Source organism: Mustela putorius, unplaced genomic scaffold (assembly GCF_011764305.1).
Source record: "Mustela putorius furo isolate JIRA1106 unplaced genomic scaffold, ASM1176430v1.1 tig00003834_pilon_pilon_pilon, whole genome shotgun sequence".
Lineage (NCBI taxonomy): Eukaryota > Metazoa > Chordata > Mammalia > Carnivora > Mustelidae > Mustela > Mustela putorius.
The window spans coordinates 136584158-136599441 of record NW_025421987.1 but is presented as its reverse complement, the minus strand read 5'-3'; the positions used below and the strand labels follow the sequence as shown (position 1 = coordinate 136599441).

Sequence of the window (15284 nt, the reverse complement as noted above, 5' to 3'; positions counted from 1 at the left end):
GTTTTTGCCACAGACCACATGAACCAGTATTTGATGAATGCAAGTGAGAACCTGTTGCTCAGTGGTCATAGAATTGAGAGGGCAGAGTGGCTAAATCTGGTGGTGGTGGTGGTGGTGGTGAAGGAGCAATGGATGAAGGAGCCATGTCTTAGAAGCTCATGGAGAACATAGCTCAACCCTGAGGGGCCTGGAGGAGGATTGAATAAACACCCTTTCCAGAGAATGCCACAGGGACAGTGAAACTCTGGGGAAAGCTCTGGGGAGAGCTCAGTGTGAGTTAAGGAAGGAACTGAGTTGGGGCAGGGGGTTGCTGTTCCAGCAAGGAAGTGTGAGTTAAGGAAAGAAATGGAGGGAGAGGGCCAATGGGCAAGCTGTTACCTCTCTGTTGTGATGTCCACTCTCATAAGAGTATAATTCTTCCTGAAGAAGAATGAGAAGATGGCATTCCCCTTTGGGTCCCTGGAAACTACCAATTTCCGTCGATTCACTCCGGAGTCACTGGTGGAGATTGAAAAGCGAATTGCTGCCACGCAGGCAGCAAAGAAAGCCAAAGATAAGCACAGGGAGAAGGACCAAGAAGAGAAGCCTCGGCCCCAGCTAGACTTGAAAGCTTGCAACCAGCTGCCCAAGTTCTATGGTGAGCTCCCAGCAGAGCTGATTGGGGAGCCCCTGGAGGATCTGGACCCTTTCTACAGCACACACCGGGTAAGGGTGATTGGCTGGGAAGGCTGTTCTGAGCTCTGGCAGAGGAAGCCTCTGCTCCACTCAGCCTAGGGCGTTCTCCTGACCTGGGTGATGTGGCTGTGAGCTAGACTCAGTTAATGACAAATGTATCCAACTCCCTCTTTGGTACTGTCTTCATATTTTTATATTTATGGTGGAGACCAATTAAACTCAAATCCTCAAAAGCAACAACAGCTGCTATGAAATTTTAAGAGGAAGTTGGCTGTTCTCTTGGATGACCACTGTCCTAGGATCTCCCATGATGTTGGCTGTCTTTGCAAAAGGGGGCAGGGATCCTGAGTCTTGGGGTGGGGGTAGAGTAGACAAGGGGATCAGAAATCAGGATGATTTAATGAGTGGTCCTCAAAGTTTGATCTCAGAATCCCTGGCGTTCCTTAAACTCTTTTAGTGGGTGAAGGAGGTCTTCTATACTATCTCTGTCTCACACACACAGTATAAGCAAAAGGGCATAAATAGTAACAAAAACTCTTTGGGGTCCTCAATAATTTCTTTTAACTTTATTTTTTCAGTGTTCCAAGATTCATTGTTTATGCACCACACCCAGTGCTCCATGCAATATGTGCCCTCCTTAATACCCACCACCAGGCTCACCCATCCTCTCATCCCTACCCCTCTAAAACCCTCAGAGTTTTCTCAGAGTCCATGGTCTCTCATGGTTTGTCTCCCCCTCCAATTTCCCCCAACAGCCTTCTTTCTCCTCTCCTTCATCCAATGTCCTCCGTGTTATTCCTTATACTCCACAAGTAAGTGAAACCATCTGATAATTGACCCTCTCTGCTGGACTTATATCACTCCGCATAATCTCCTCCAGTCCCAGTCCACGTTGATACAAAAGTTGCATATTCATCCTTTCTGACAGAGGCATAATATTCCATAGAGTATAAAAGTCTCCTGAAGTCATAACATTTGAGAACCACTAGTTTAAATGAGAGCTGCTTCATGACAATTTCCCTATTTGTATTGTGTCTTAGATGTTCCACACAGCAACCTCCCGCCCCCAAAATGATGTGTGCATGTTTGGGAGTTGGGAAGGACAGGAATCAGCCATCTCAAATATGGTTTATAGAGAAAATAAAAAGACACTAAAATGTCTTTCTCCCTCCTCTCACAGGCCAAGAACCCTCACCTTCCTAGATGCTCAGAGGCAAGGAGTAGCGAGGGCTAAAGGAGTAGCGAGGGGAGACCTAGGAGGCAGAGAGCAGAGGGAGCATCCCCACACCAGGGTTGATCTGCTAATCAGAAGAGGAATTTAATGCAGCCAGAACCATATCCTCCAATTGCCAGAATCCTGGCCCTGGGGCTGAAGCATCCCACCAGCCCCAGATCAGACTCCTGCCCACTGGGCACTCTCAGTGGGCTCATCTTGATGCACAGTCAGTCACTGACAGGGCCTGAGGTCTTGCGAGGAGGGTGAGAATGTGGCCCTCAGTCCTTGATCCCCACTACCTCTGCCCCTCCACTTGGCTCTCCACTAATGGATGCATGGTTCCCAGACCTCGTCTTGCTCATAAGCCTGAAATGATACCATTTGTACTCCAAACCATGATTGTGTGAGGATGCATACTTCTCACTTCAGGTCCACCTTCTGCTTTGTTTTGTTGTAGACGTTTATGGTGCTCAACAAAGGGAGGACCATCTCACGGTTTAGTGCCACTCGGGCCCTGTGGTTATTCAGTCCTTTCAACCTGATCAGAAGAACAGCCATCAAAGTGTCTGTCCACTCATATCCTTTGCACTGTTGCTTCTTCCACATGATTCCTTTAAAATCAGGCTTTGCCACTGTGTTCAGCACCTTCTTTAGAGGTTAGCAATATGGGTGTCCTCTAATTGAATCCTGAAACAACGAAAACATTGCATTGAGAGAAAAATGTCTGTGGCTTTAATATGTTCAACATCTGAAAGCTGTCCCAAGAAAGAGGAGGTGCTTGTGCAAGCCACAGGTGGGTTTAGACTAGTCTGGACACACCTGGGCATGTACCACCTAAAAAAATGCCCTACTTATGAATGAGCTTTGCTGATATACAGGGCACATTCTTACCATGTGAGACGGGCTCATCTCACAATATAATAACCAATAAGAGGTCACCGAAGCTTCTTTGGCTTTTGAAATAGGCATGGGTTCTTACCCTGTGCCCTAGCCATGATGAGGACCGGCTGTTCATTGGGCAAAAGAGCAGCACCTGCCAGAGGACAAAGAGGACAGACGACAATGGGCAGAGCTTAGATTGTCTCAGTGGAACCACACTGGTCACAGACACTGCCAATATCCCAAGTTACCCCCAAACTACTAGCAGGCTACTAAGTTCAGTAGTCCAAAAAAATGTTAATAGTTCAAGGTTCATGCCATTGGGGAATATAGTAATGATTAGAGAAAAATCGGTCAAATGTCTGTATTATAATAACAGTTTTAGGTACCTTCAGAATCTGACTCCAGTTTTTGTTTTGTTTTGTTTTGTTTTTCAAGGCAAGCCAAACTAGGACAAAAAAGAGACTTTGGCTTCGTTTCCAAGGATCTTCCCTGGTGACTGTCCAAATTGGAAGTTCCTAATGACAAATTCAGCCCTGGCTTCCAGGAGGTTGATTTGCAAGAACAGCCTTGCCTCAGCTGCCTGACAGATGGTAGCCAGCCTCTTCTGGGGAGGCTCCAGTAAAAGGAGCTCTCTCCCCCCACTCTGGGGCAGCTTGCTGGATTGCTGGACAGCATTCAGTGAGCTGATAGCTCTGGCAAAGAGTCATTTCAAAAATGAAACTGCACTGCTCCATGTAGTTGCACTACATTTTCCTTTTACGTGTTTTATCTTTATGACCAAGCAGTGGGAGTTATATTTTCTTAATTCAATCTTGAATTTTCTGATCCTGTAGAAGGATATTTAGTGGTAATAGTAGGCTACCATTTGCTAACTACCTCCTAAGTGTCATCACTGTCATAGGTACAGAAACCTTTGAAGAAGAGATTTGCATCCCCATCTTACAGATGATGAAATTGTTACTCAAAGGAATTAAATAAATTGTCCAAGGTCACAGAGTCAGTTAAGAGGCCCAGCCTGTACCCTGCTTAGAACAGTATCAGCAATAAGGAAGTAGGCCGTTAAGGGAAATGAACTGAGGTAATTTATTCTCTCAGTATGTCATCTCTACTTGGGTTTTTTTTAAAAAAATATATCCAATTACATAAAAATCACCAATAAAGGAAAACAGCAAATATACAAACTCCTCTCCACACATCCTGGTTCAGTTACATCTTAATTATCTGTAAGGAACAGCTAATTAGAAATGAAATCCCTTTAAAGAATCAAGTGACCAGTGAATATTCTTTTCATCTTGAAATTTGATGAATCATAATTGCTGGATGGAGTCATAGCTGGACAGAAAAGCTCTTAGGTGTCTCCTTCTCACAAAGCCTGTATTTATATATTTATATATTATATATTTATATATTATATATTTAAATCTTATGAACTTGGTAGCTCCACTCCAAAAGATATTCTTCAAGGTATTGGAATTCCCAGTGTCCTATTACTAATATTTCACCAAAATTATAATTCTAATCAAATTTGCTATGAATGTTTCCACAAGTAATAGTGTAGGTAATATATTACCTTTAAAGGTTTGTGAAGTTGGAGATATGATTTTAATTTAATCCTTGGGTTAACATTTTCCTCCCATGTGAACACATTTCTTAATTTAATTGCAAGTCAACAGGAAAATGCGGTTTAATTAGCAGAATTTCCCTTTTCAAAATAGATGTGTTCCTAAGTAACTGTAAAACAGGGCACATTAAAGACATTTACAGAAAACTAAAATAGATTTAAATACTTCTGCTCAAACTGAAATTATGAAAGATGAGTGGTTCACTCTCTCTGTAGATAAAGCTTATCTTCAGACTTTGTTTTTCTTTAGGACGTAATGGTTAGGAACCCAAGCTGGTCCTGAGAAAAATGTCCTGTGGGGGAAATTTTTCTTTGGGTTTTCTCCACCAACATTTCTTCCCATCAGGTTACCCCTTTCTACTCACCTTCTTCAGTGTCACCTTCCCCTTGTGATAATCCCGTGGTTCAACCTTGAATATTATCATCTCTGGTTAGAAAGAGTTCTCCATCCCAGCCTAATTCTATCTGGAATTTTCTCCTTGCAGCAGCATTTTACATCCCTGTGCCTGCCTCCACCATTTCTAGCCAGGGGCCCATTTCCTCAGTGCGACTGATCTCAGCTAAGTGGGGAAAACCATCCAACTCAACTAATTCCCATGACAGCTGGTAACCCTCCCTTTAGCTCTAACTTCCTAGAAGTAATCTGTCTTTTAGGAAAAAAGAGACACTTCCTGGACAAAATTTCAGGCTACATTGAATCATAAAGTGAAGGTGTCAGGGAAGAAAGACATTTTAGAGAAAGGATTCTTGTTTTCTTCCATCTTGCTGAGGGTTCTGTTATTAATCTGAGGTCACATCTCAGCACCATATAGCTAACTAACTTGTACAGCCTTGGAAAGATTATTTAAGTTTTCCAGCCTGTTTTACAAAGTATAGATATGATATTTACATACAAGTTCGGTTGTATTAGAAATAATGTGAATGAAGTAACCAGCCCGGCATAGGCACTCAGTAAATGTTAGCAGCTGTTATGTGACAAGTTCAAAAAGCTGATCCTAGCTAAAAGCTATGAATTTAATAATTCAGCATCAAGGTGATTATAGGTGACATCAGAGAAGCATGGCAACTCTCAGCTTTTCCTTAACACAGTCTGCTCAGGTGGTTCAGTCTATTTATTACCGTCACTATTTTGGTCAATTGTGTGGGCATGACCCAAACTGAGCTTCCAGAAAGAATTGAGTAAGTAGATTTGCTGTCACTGTCATACCTGGGCCTCCTCTTTCTGTCCTTCTCTTCCTTCCCTTGGCAGCTTTTTTCTTTTATTTTTCCTGCTGGTCTCATTTGAGTATTGCATGCTTTGGGGTGGTTAGATATTTCCTTTTCTGTGGACTTTGGTGCATAAAGACACATGTGGTTTTCAACTGTGGAGAACTATCAGTTGTTGGTTCTCAACCTCGGAATCCCCTGGGGAGATTTTAAAAACATTAATGCCTGGGTCTCCATCTCAGAGAGTCTGATTTCATGGGTCTGGGGTGGTCTGGGCAAATGAGCTTCCCCAGTTACCTGCTGCATTCCCCTGCTAGGTGCACACATGAACCAAGTTTAAGGATGGCCTACTCTGAGAGGCAGGCGCAAAACTGAGACAGAAAGAAGAACAAATGATTCTGGAACATATTCAGAAAACTACCCATGAATAAAGCTGTTTATGTTATCATGGCTCATATACTTCAAAGTGACCTTAATATTCCTGAGAGTATTCTCTTTCCCTGGGTTAGCAGATGGAACCCCTGCAGTTTGGGAGCATAGGAACTTTCCATAAACTCCTGCACCAACACGTCCAGGAGGGGTGCCCCCAGCTCAGCGTAAGACTGACATACATTTGCCTCAATAATAGGAACTCTGTAGAAATTTCTTTTTTGAACTTCTAAATTTTTTTAAAAAATTTTTGCTGGTCATAACATTAATACATGCCACAATAGAAAATACACTTGACCCTTGAGCAACATAGGTTTAAACTGTGTGGATCCACTTTTACATGAATTTTATAAAAATAAGTATACTACAGTACTATCAATGTATTTTCTCTTCCTTAGGATTTTCTTAGTAACATTTTCTTTTTCTAGCTTATTTTACTGTAAAAAGACAGTATATAAGACATATAACCTACAAAATATGTGCTAATTGACTGTTGATGTTATTGAATGGCTTCCTGTCAACAGTATGCTGTTAATAGTTAAGTTTTGGGGGAGGCAAAACTTATATGTGGGTTTTTACTGTATGAGAGGTGTCAGTACCTTTAACCTCTAAGTTTTCCAAGGGTCCACCATATGTTGTATTTCTATTAATAGATTAAAGAAGGCTAATCAGGTGTCACCTTAACTGATGCTAACAAATCATTTGATAAAGTTTAATATCTGCTTATAATTAGAAATACCAAGGAAAGAAGGAATAGAAGGGAATTGCTGCACTCTGATAAAGGGTAATTACTTTGAAGGAAGTAACAAACAGCATGCTTAATTGTGAAACATGGCTAGCTTTCCCTTTGAAATAAGAAACAAAAAGAAAGAAAGGGAAGATGTCAGTTTCATCAGTCCTATTTAACTTCATAAATGAGAGCCCAGCCAGCATAGTAAGGGAAGGAAAAGAAAAAAATATATATAAGAATAAGAAAAGTAGCAAAGATGCCATGATCTACAGATAATACAACTGCATGATACAACAGCCAATATAATCTAGAGATAAACTATTAAAGTTAACAAGACAGTATAGAAAGGTAGCTGGGTAAGTTAATATACATAAATTAGTTACATATTTATATACTAGCAACAAACAGAAAATAGCCAGGTTTTTAAAAATATCAGTTACACTGCTGTTTTAAAATATCAAGTATCTAGAAAGAGGATTATCAAAGTATGAATAAGATCTCTACAAAGAAAATTATGAAAAATATTGAGTAATATTACAGAAAACCCAATAAATGGAGAGATGTATTACATTCCTGGATTTAAAGTCACAATATTTTAAGACTTCCCAAAATAGCTAATAAATTTAATATGAGCCCAGTCAAAATCCCAATAGGCTTTTCTTTTTTTATATTACTCAACAACCTGACTCAAATATTTATATAAAATTGCAAAGAGCAAATTATAACCAGGATACTTCTGAGGAAGAAATACAAGGTGGAAAAAGAGAACTGGCCCTCAGGATGTTAGAATGTATTGTAAAGCTCTAATCATTGAAAATGTGTGTGACTAGGGTTGGATTAGTCAGACTAGTGGGACAGAATTGTTGGCTCATCAACAGGCCAGTGCACATACAGACATTGAATTTGTGCTGATGGTGGCACAGTGGAACAGTGGGGAAAAGGCAGTTCTCAATAAATGATGCTGAAGAATTAGGAATCTTAACAGAAAAATTACTTTGCTCATCACAGCAAGTGTCCTCCTTAATGTCCATAACCCATTAAGCCCTTCTCCCCATGCACCTTCCCTCCAGCAACCCTCAGTTTGTTTCCTAGAGTTCAGTATCTCTTATGGTTTGCCTCCCTCTCATTTTTTATCTTATTTTATTTTTCCTTCTCTTCCCCCTTGTTCATCTGTTTTGTTTCTTAAATTCCACATATGAATGAAACCATATAGTATTTGTCTTCCTGTGACTGACTTATTGCTTAGCATAATACTCTCTAGTTCCAGCCACATCGTTTCAAATGGCAAGATTTCTTTCTTTTTGATGGCTGAGTAATATTCCAGTGTGTGTGTGTGTATGTGTGTGTGTGTGTGTGTGTGTGTGGTGTGTGTGGTGTGTGTATACACACACATATACATATATATCATCTTCTTTATCCATTCATCTGTCACTGGACATCTGGGCTCTTTTCATATTTTGGCTATTGTGGATATTGCTGTTATAAACATTAGGGTGCCTGTGCCTGTTTGTATCACTATTTTTGTATCTTTTGGATAAATACCTAGTAATGCAATTGTTGGGTCATAAGGTAGCTTTATTTACAACTTTTTTGAGGAAACTCTATGCTGTTTTCCACAGTGGCTACACCAGTTTGTGTTCCCACAAACAGTGTAAGAAGGTTTGTCCTTTCTCTGCATCCTCACTCCTCACCAACATCTGTTGTTTCCTAAGTTGTTCATTTTAGCCCTTCTGACCAGCGTGAGGCAGTATCTTTTTGTGATTTTGATTTGTATTTCCCTGATGCAAGTGATGTTGAACATTTTTGTGTGTGTGTGTGTTAATCATTTTTATGTCTTCTTTGGAGAAACATCTGATGAATCACTAAATTCTATCCCCAAAACTAACAATATACTATATGTTAATTAAATTGAATTTAAATTTTTTAAAAAAGAAAAATTACTTTGAACATCCAACTTTATGCCACATACAAGAATCAATTCTAGGTAGATTAAAATCTAAATTTCTTTGTGAAAGACGAAACATAAAGATTTTAGGGGAAAAATGAGAATTTCTGATGAACTCAGTTTAGGGAGAGATTTATTACATGTGACAAAAGAAGCAGTAACCATAGAGGAAAAAACTGATACATTTTCACACACTAAAATTAAGTACGTATGTTCATCAGAAGACAATTTTGTAAGAGCATGAAAGCAAGCCTACTGAGGAAGAGATATTTGCAACACGTGTACCTAAAAAGTGTTTATATCCAGAAGATGATCCCCTACAAATCAAGTAGAAACACATCAGAGCAACCAACTTTGAAATGAGCAAAAAATTTGTATAGATATTTCACAAAAGCAGAAACCCAAATGGCCAATTAACATAAAAATTTTCTTAATCTTTTTCTTAATCAAGGAAATGTGATTTAAAATTACACAGAGAGATTATTATAAATGCATCAGATGAGGGAAATTTAAAATTTTGACAATACCAAGTATTAAAAAAGATATAAAATAACAGAAACTCATATAATGCTGGGAATGTAAATTTGTCCAACTTCTTTGGAGATCAATGGATATCATCAAATACAGGTGCAGATACACATAGACTGTGATTATTAATTAAACTCTTAGATACATAAAACGCTCAACAGAAATATGTGTGGGCTCCAAGATAGAGCTATGAGAAAGTTTATGAACACTGCCCATAGAAAGCCCCAATTGGAAACAACCTAAATGTCCAAAAATTTTGGAATATGTTAAATATCTCTCTTACATTCTTAAAATGGAATAATGTACAGCAATGAAAATGAATAAACTATAGTCCACAAAACAAAGATGAAAAAGGCCAGACACAAAAGAGTGCATAAGTATGACTCCATTTATACAAAATTCATAAACAAGCAGAAATTAACTATTCTGTTTAGACATGCTTACTTAGGAGCTCAAAAATACAAATGAAACCTTTAAGACAGAGAAAGGAGGACATAATTGGGAAGAGGCTTGTGGGGTGTTTACAATGTTCCATTTAGCGACATGAGTAGTTATCTCACGGCCACTATGGACTGGATTATGTCTCCCCAAATTCACACATGGAAGGCCTAACCCACGTGATATACTGGAGAAAGGGCCTTTAAGGACAGTGCTATGGTTCAAAGAGGTCAGGAGGGCAGAGCCATGACCCAGTAGAACTGGTGTCCTTGTACAAAGGGGAATGGAGCCCAGAACTCTCTCTGCCAAGTGAGGACACAAGCCAAGAAGAGGGTTCTCACCAGAGCCTCTCCAAGAGGCACCTTCAACTCCAATTTCCAGCCTCTAGAACCATGAGAAGTCAATTTCTGTACTTTAACCACTCTGTCTATGGTACATTGTTATGGTAGACCGAGCTAATACATAAGTGTTCATTTTATAATGAATTTATAATTCATGTGCATTTGTATTATGCACATTACATATCACAATAAATAACTTAAAAACAAAATGATTTTTTTTAAATGGCCATTGCATATAATGCAGACAACTGAAAAATATAAATCAGAAGAGAGGAGGTAGAGAAATCACTGTCGGTATTTCAGGTTATTATCTTCTCTCCCTCTCTTAGTCTTTCTCTCTCTCTTTCTATTGTGTGTGCGTGTATATATATGTATATATGTATATATATATACATCTATTTGAAGATCTAATTGGCTTTATCAAATGATTCATGCACCAGGCAGCAGCCCATCTAGCAAGCAGAGAGGCACTGAGAGGAGTTGTACAAAATGGAAGTCTTCATAGATAGGAGGGTGGGGGCAAGAAAGTTATTAGCAAAGGCAAAAGATTCTTCCAGAGGGGGCAGTTTGCTAGGGGAAAAAACAAGGTGTCTTCTCATGCAGAATACCTCATCTTTCTTTGGGGGATGAAGAGGACCTAAGTGGCAGACTCTTAGATGCCAATGGAAAGAACAATTTCCTGATTGACCAGTCAAGGCCCTATTTCCAGGGGAGGCTGAAACTTCCAATAGATTGGATTTTAAGCCCCCATTTGGGAACTCAGTCTAAGTGGCACCCTTTCGGGTCTGCAGTTTTCTTAACTATATCAAGGCTGAGATTGTATAGCATGTAAAATCTCTATCCTTATTTTGAACTTTTAATGCAAAGCATTTTCTCTCAAAAGTAAGAGTTATTTGGGGATCCTGGTTAAATATGGAAGATAGCATGCATATGTTTTACCCCAACCCTCTCAGAACGCCAATAAAATGACAGCATGGGAAAAGAACGGTATAAATATACAAGAACAAAGAGAAGGAGAAAGAAAAGTGCAGAGGACAAAGATGTCATAACAATCTCAGAGGGCCAAAAGTGGGTGGAGGCCTGATAAATGACTCAGCACATCGGGGTTTGTTAACCGAGGTGACTGTAAAGAGGGATAAAAATGACAATCAAGGCATTTACCCCTAAAACCTCAGAGGCCCTGAAAATGTGAACATGATACAAATAGCAATAAGAGGAAAGAAAGAACGTGGGAGCAGAGTATGTTCACTTACTGCTGCTTCTGTAATAGCAAGGAATTAAAGAGTATTCTTTAAAGTAGATAAATCAAGGAATGAAAAATAATTATATTTGACAGTACAAAGGTTAGCACTAAAAAAACACAACTAAGTACAATCAGATGATGCATAAAACAGAGGGGAAAAGAAAATTGCCAAATGGAATGTAAAGAGATAGCATACTAAGGGTGATACATTACAACATTGCAGTTATAATTATGAATTTACAAAGGCAACTGCTAGATTTAAAATAAAAACTGTTCTAAGTTTCAAATCACACACACAAAAAGCAAATAAAACATACCAGACAATGAAATATTTTTTAAAACTATTAAATACATAACTTAAAGTTACACAAACAAAGATCAAACAACTCTGTTATGTTAATAAATATAAATGGATTGGATTTATCTGTTGTCTTCACACATATTCATATATAACAAAGCAATAGCCAAGTTTATGTTGAATAAAATATACTGCTCCAGGTGTTTCAGAAAGGTCAAAATTAATGAATGGACAAAGATATAAGCCAAGGCACACAAAAAGAGCAGGAAGTCAGATGTGAATATCAAAGAAGGTGGTATCTAGGCCCAAAGTCATCAAACAGGATAAAAATGACACTTTGTAATGCTAAATAATCCAAAACAGTAACCTATATCTTTGCAATAATTAATATGGCAACAATGTTCATAAATTGAAAATTATGACACTATAAGGGAAATAAAAACGTTATAAGGATTAGAAAGTGTAATTAATTCTTTCAGCCCATAACAGATCAAGTGTATAAAAAAGTATGTAAAGATATATAGATGACCTGAATAATTAATAAGACACATCTGATTCATATATATCAAACTGTATTCCCTAAAAAATAGAGAATATACCTCCATACAAATTGGCCAAATATTAAATCACAACAAAACCTCAAATAGCTCCAAAAAGTAAAAAGATGAGAAACATCCTCTGATCACACAGTAATAAAGTAAAAACAAAATTAGGGGGAAAAAAAGACATTTCCATTTAGAAATGTTAAAAACCTTTCAACTCTTATATTTAAAAAAATAGTACAAACTAAAGTTATAGAATTTCTAGGGAAGAAAAAATTTTAAAAGCACTTTATTTAGAACCTATAGAGTATAGTTAAAGATATTAAGGGGATAATCCATAGAATTAAAGCAGAGAATATTTATTTCAGTACAAAATGAAAAGAATTATTTAAGCACCTAATATAAAACCAGAAAAAGAACAATATATGAAAGGAAAATTGGAAAAAAATTTAATAACTTCAAAGAAAAACTTAACGAGTTAAGAAATAGTAAAACAGGGGTACCTGGGTGGCTCTGTCAGTTAAGCATCTGTTTTTTTTATTTCAGCTCAGGTCATGATATCAGGATCCTGGGATCAAACCCCACCTTGGCCTCCATGCTCATTGTGGAGTCTGCTTGGGATTCTCTCTCAGCCTCTACCTCTACCCCTCCCCTGGCTCATGCTCTCTCACTATTTCTCTCTAAAATAAATAAATAAATAAAATCTTTGGGGAAAAAAAAGAAATAGAAAAACAGTAGAAATAATGAATCCAAAAGCTGTTAAAAAATATGTGTGTGAGATCTTTATACTGAAGGATAACAAAACACAACTGAGAGAAATTTTAAAGTATCAAATAAATTTAGCAATATCTTATGTTCAGGGATTAGACAACTCACCAGCTGTTAAAATGCCAGTGTTGTCCAAATTAACCTATAGATCTATGATCCATAATCTATAGATTTGATAAAGTCCCAATGAAAATCCTAGCAGTTCTGTAGGAACTGAATAGATTTTGCTTACATGGATGAAGCAAAATTTACTTAACTATTATCCTATTGATAGGCACTTATGTTGACCCTAATCAACATAATCTCCATATTCTGCAATCTTGATTCTTCAGTGAGTATCCTTCCTTACACACACATCTTTGAACACATAACACTGGTACCTGTGAGAGATGAATTCTCAGAAGTGGAGTTGCTGGGTTAATTTTTGAAATATTACCAAATTGTTTTTCAAAGCTGTGCTAATTTCCATCCCCACTATTACTAAATTCACTCTTTATCATATTTCGTATGAACTGCATTGTTGACAAAACTTCCTTTATAAACACACTTCGAAAAAAAAAATCTCATTTCTAGAAATGAGCAGGGAGGGGATGATGTTCAGTATCTTTGGCCCTATTAAGATGATCAGATTCCAGATTTTATTTTTGAGAGGCAAACTGATAACAGTCACTGGTTGTTTACTATGTTGCTGAGAGCCCAAAGGAAAAGGGTAAATGTCCCTGGCATAGCCTGGGACTACAAAGATAGTGCTGTGTATTCTTGAGTAGAAATGAGATCATAGCCAGTGAGGAATCAGAAGCCAGTCCTATCACCATGTTCTTGATACAGTGTTTTGGACACAAGCAGTTCCCATCCCTTATCTCCCCTCCCAGCCATGATAGCTCCCTGAAACATTAGCTTTGCACTGCTACCTGCTGGCAAAGTTAGGCCCCCACCTCTCTGCCTGCCTGCCTGCCTATCTGTCTGCCTGTGAGAAGATTTCATATACATATTTCATTTTTAAATCTCTTCTTGGGCTCTGAAAGAAACTAGAGATTCACTGAAGCCAAAGAGGGGGAGGATATATCAGATTGGGCCCCAGATTGCTGGAGATAAAAAATGCAGAAGGATGTCCCACCATCCTCACCCTCTGAGCTCACGTAGAATCACTAAAGGGGTCCTTCAACAGCCCTGGGACACCCATCACTAACCATACTGAGAATCTGGAGAAGCAGTTGACAAAATACAGCAATTTGGTCGCAGGGAAAAGCACAGTGGAAAGATAAATGTTTTCTCACCCGGAAAAAACACATGAAATAAAACGGAACCTGTGGTGAACAGGGGAGGGGCACCTGTGTTACCTGCATGAAGTACAGTTTTGTGATTTTCAGGTGTACACGAATGCATCACATTGCATCACATTGTATGCACGCTCTAGCTGAAACTTTTTAAATCAACCTTGTGTTTTTGAGATGGGTTTAAGTGGATACATGTAGACCTAGTTCATTCATTTGTTACTGCTATATAATATTCCATAAAGGTTTTCTGTATTTTCTTCTAAAAGTCCTAGTATTTCTTTTTACCTTTAGATATTTCATCCCCTGCTAGACTTTAACATGTGTGCACATGGCTTGAGATAGGCTTCTGATATTTTTCTGTATGGATTATCCCAACGCCATTTTTAATGGATCATCATTCCCTGAGTGATTCCTCTTACTCCCTCTGTCATGCACCAGATTCTTGTGCATACTCAGGTCTGTTTCTCCTGGGCATTGATTTGTTACTCCATCAGGAGTAACCTGATTGATTTCTTACTCCATCAGGAGACCACACAGGTCTAAATGTTTGATGATAAAATTTGACCTGTTGATAAGAACTGCCCTCCTTATTTACCTTCTTGAAAATCATTAGTCCTTCTCTTTACTTTTCTATAATTTAAGGGTCATATTTTCAAGCTTTTTCCTTACAAGTCTCTTGTAACTTTGATTGTAAATCCACTGAATTTATTGATTACCACTGGGAGAACTGCCACATTTGTAATATCAAGACTTCCCTCATATCAGCGTGGGGTAGCTCCCAATTTACACAGGCCTTATTTTATATTCTTCTGTAACATTGTTCTATGTAAGATTCTTACGTTTCTTATCCTTAGGTATATTATTATCACTTTGGTCATCCTTCTGAATATATATTTTTACTTTACCAATAAAATAATGTCTACATACTGGTTTTGCATCCAGCAACCTCGCTGAACTGAACAAGCTCAACATTTTTCTATAGATTAGCTTGAGTTTTCTATTTAAGCAATTATATTATCTGCAAATAATGATGAAATTTTTTCTTTATGAGTCTTATATGACTTGTTTGTTTTTCCTATCTTTTCAAACTGGCTGGACATTCAGCACATTGCTGAACTGAAGCTACAATAGTAAGCATATTTCTT

At 38.2% G+C, this 15284-nt stretch overlaps 1 protein-coding gene across 3 annotated transcripts in view; it reads left to right on the top strand.

Moving 5' to 3' along the window:
* Positions 1-438: 438 nt before the first annotated feature.
* SCN10A (sodium voltage-gated channel alpha subunit 10) overlaps positions 439-15284 on the top strand; it is a 105688-nt gene continuing 90842 nt past the window's right edge. For all 3 annotated transcript variants that reach the window (XM_045089154.1, XM_045089153.1, XM_045089152.1), the window contains exons 1-3: positions 439-705; positions 2349-2476; positions 5493-5573. In XM_045089154.1, coding sequence (XP_044945089.1) covers positions 439-705; positions 2349-2476; positions 5493-5573 — 476 coding nt within the window. The remainder of the gene's footprint in view (positions 706-2348; positions 2477-5492; positions 5574-15284) is intronic.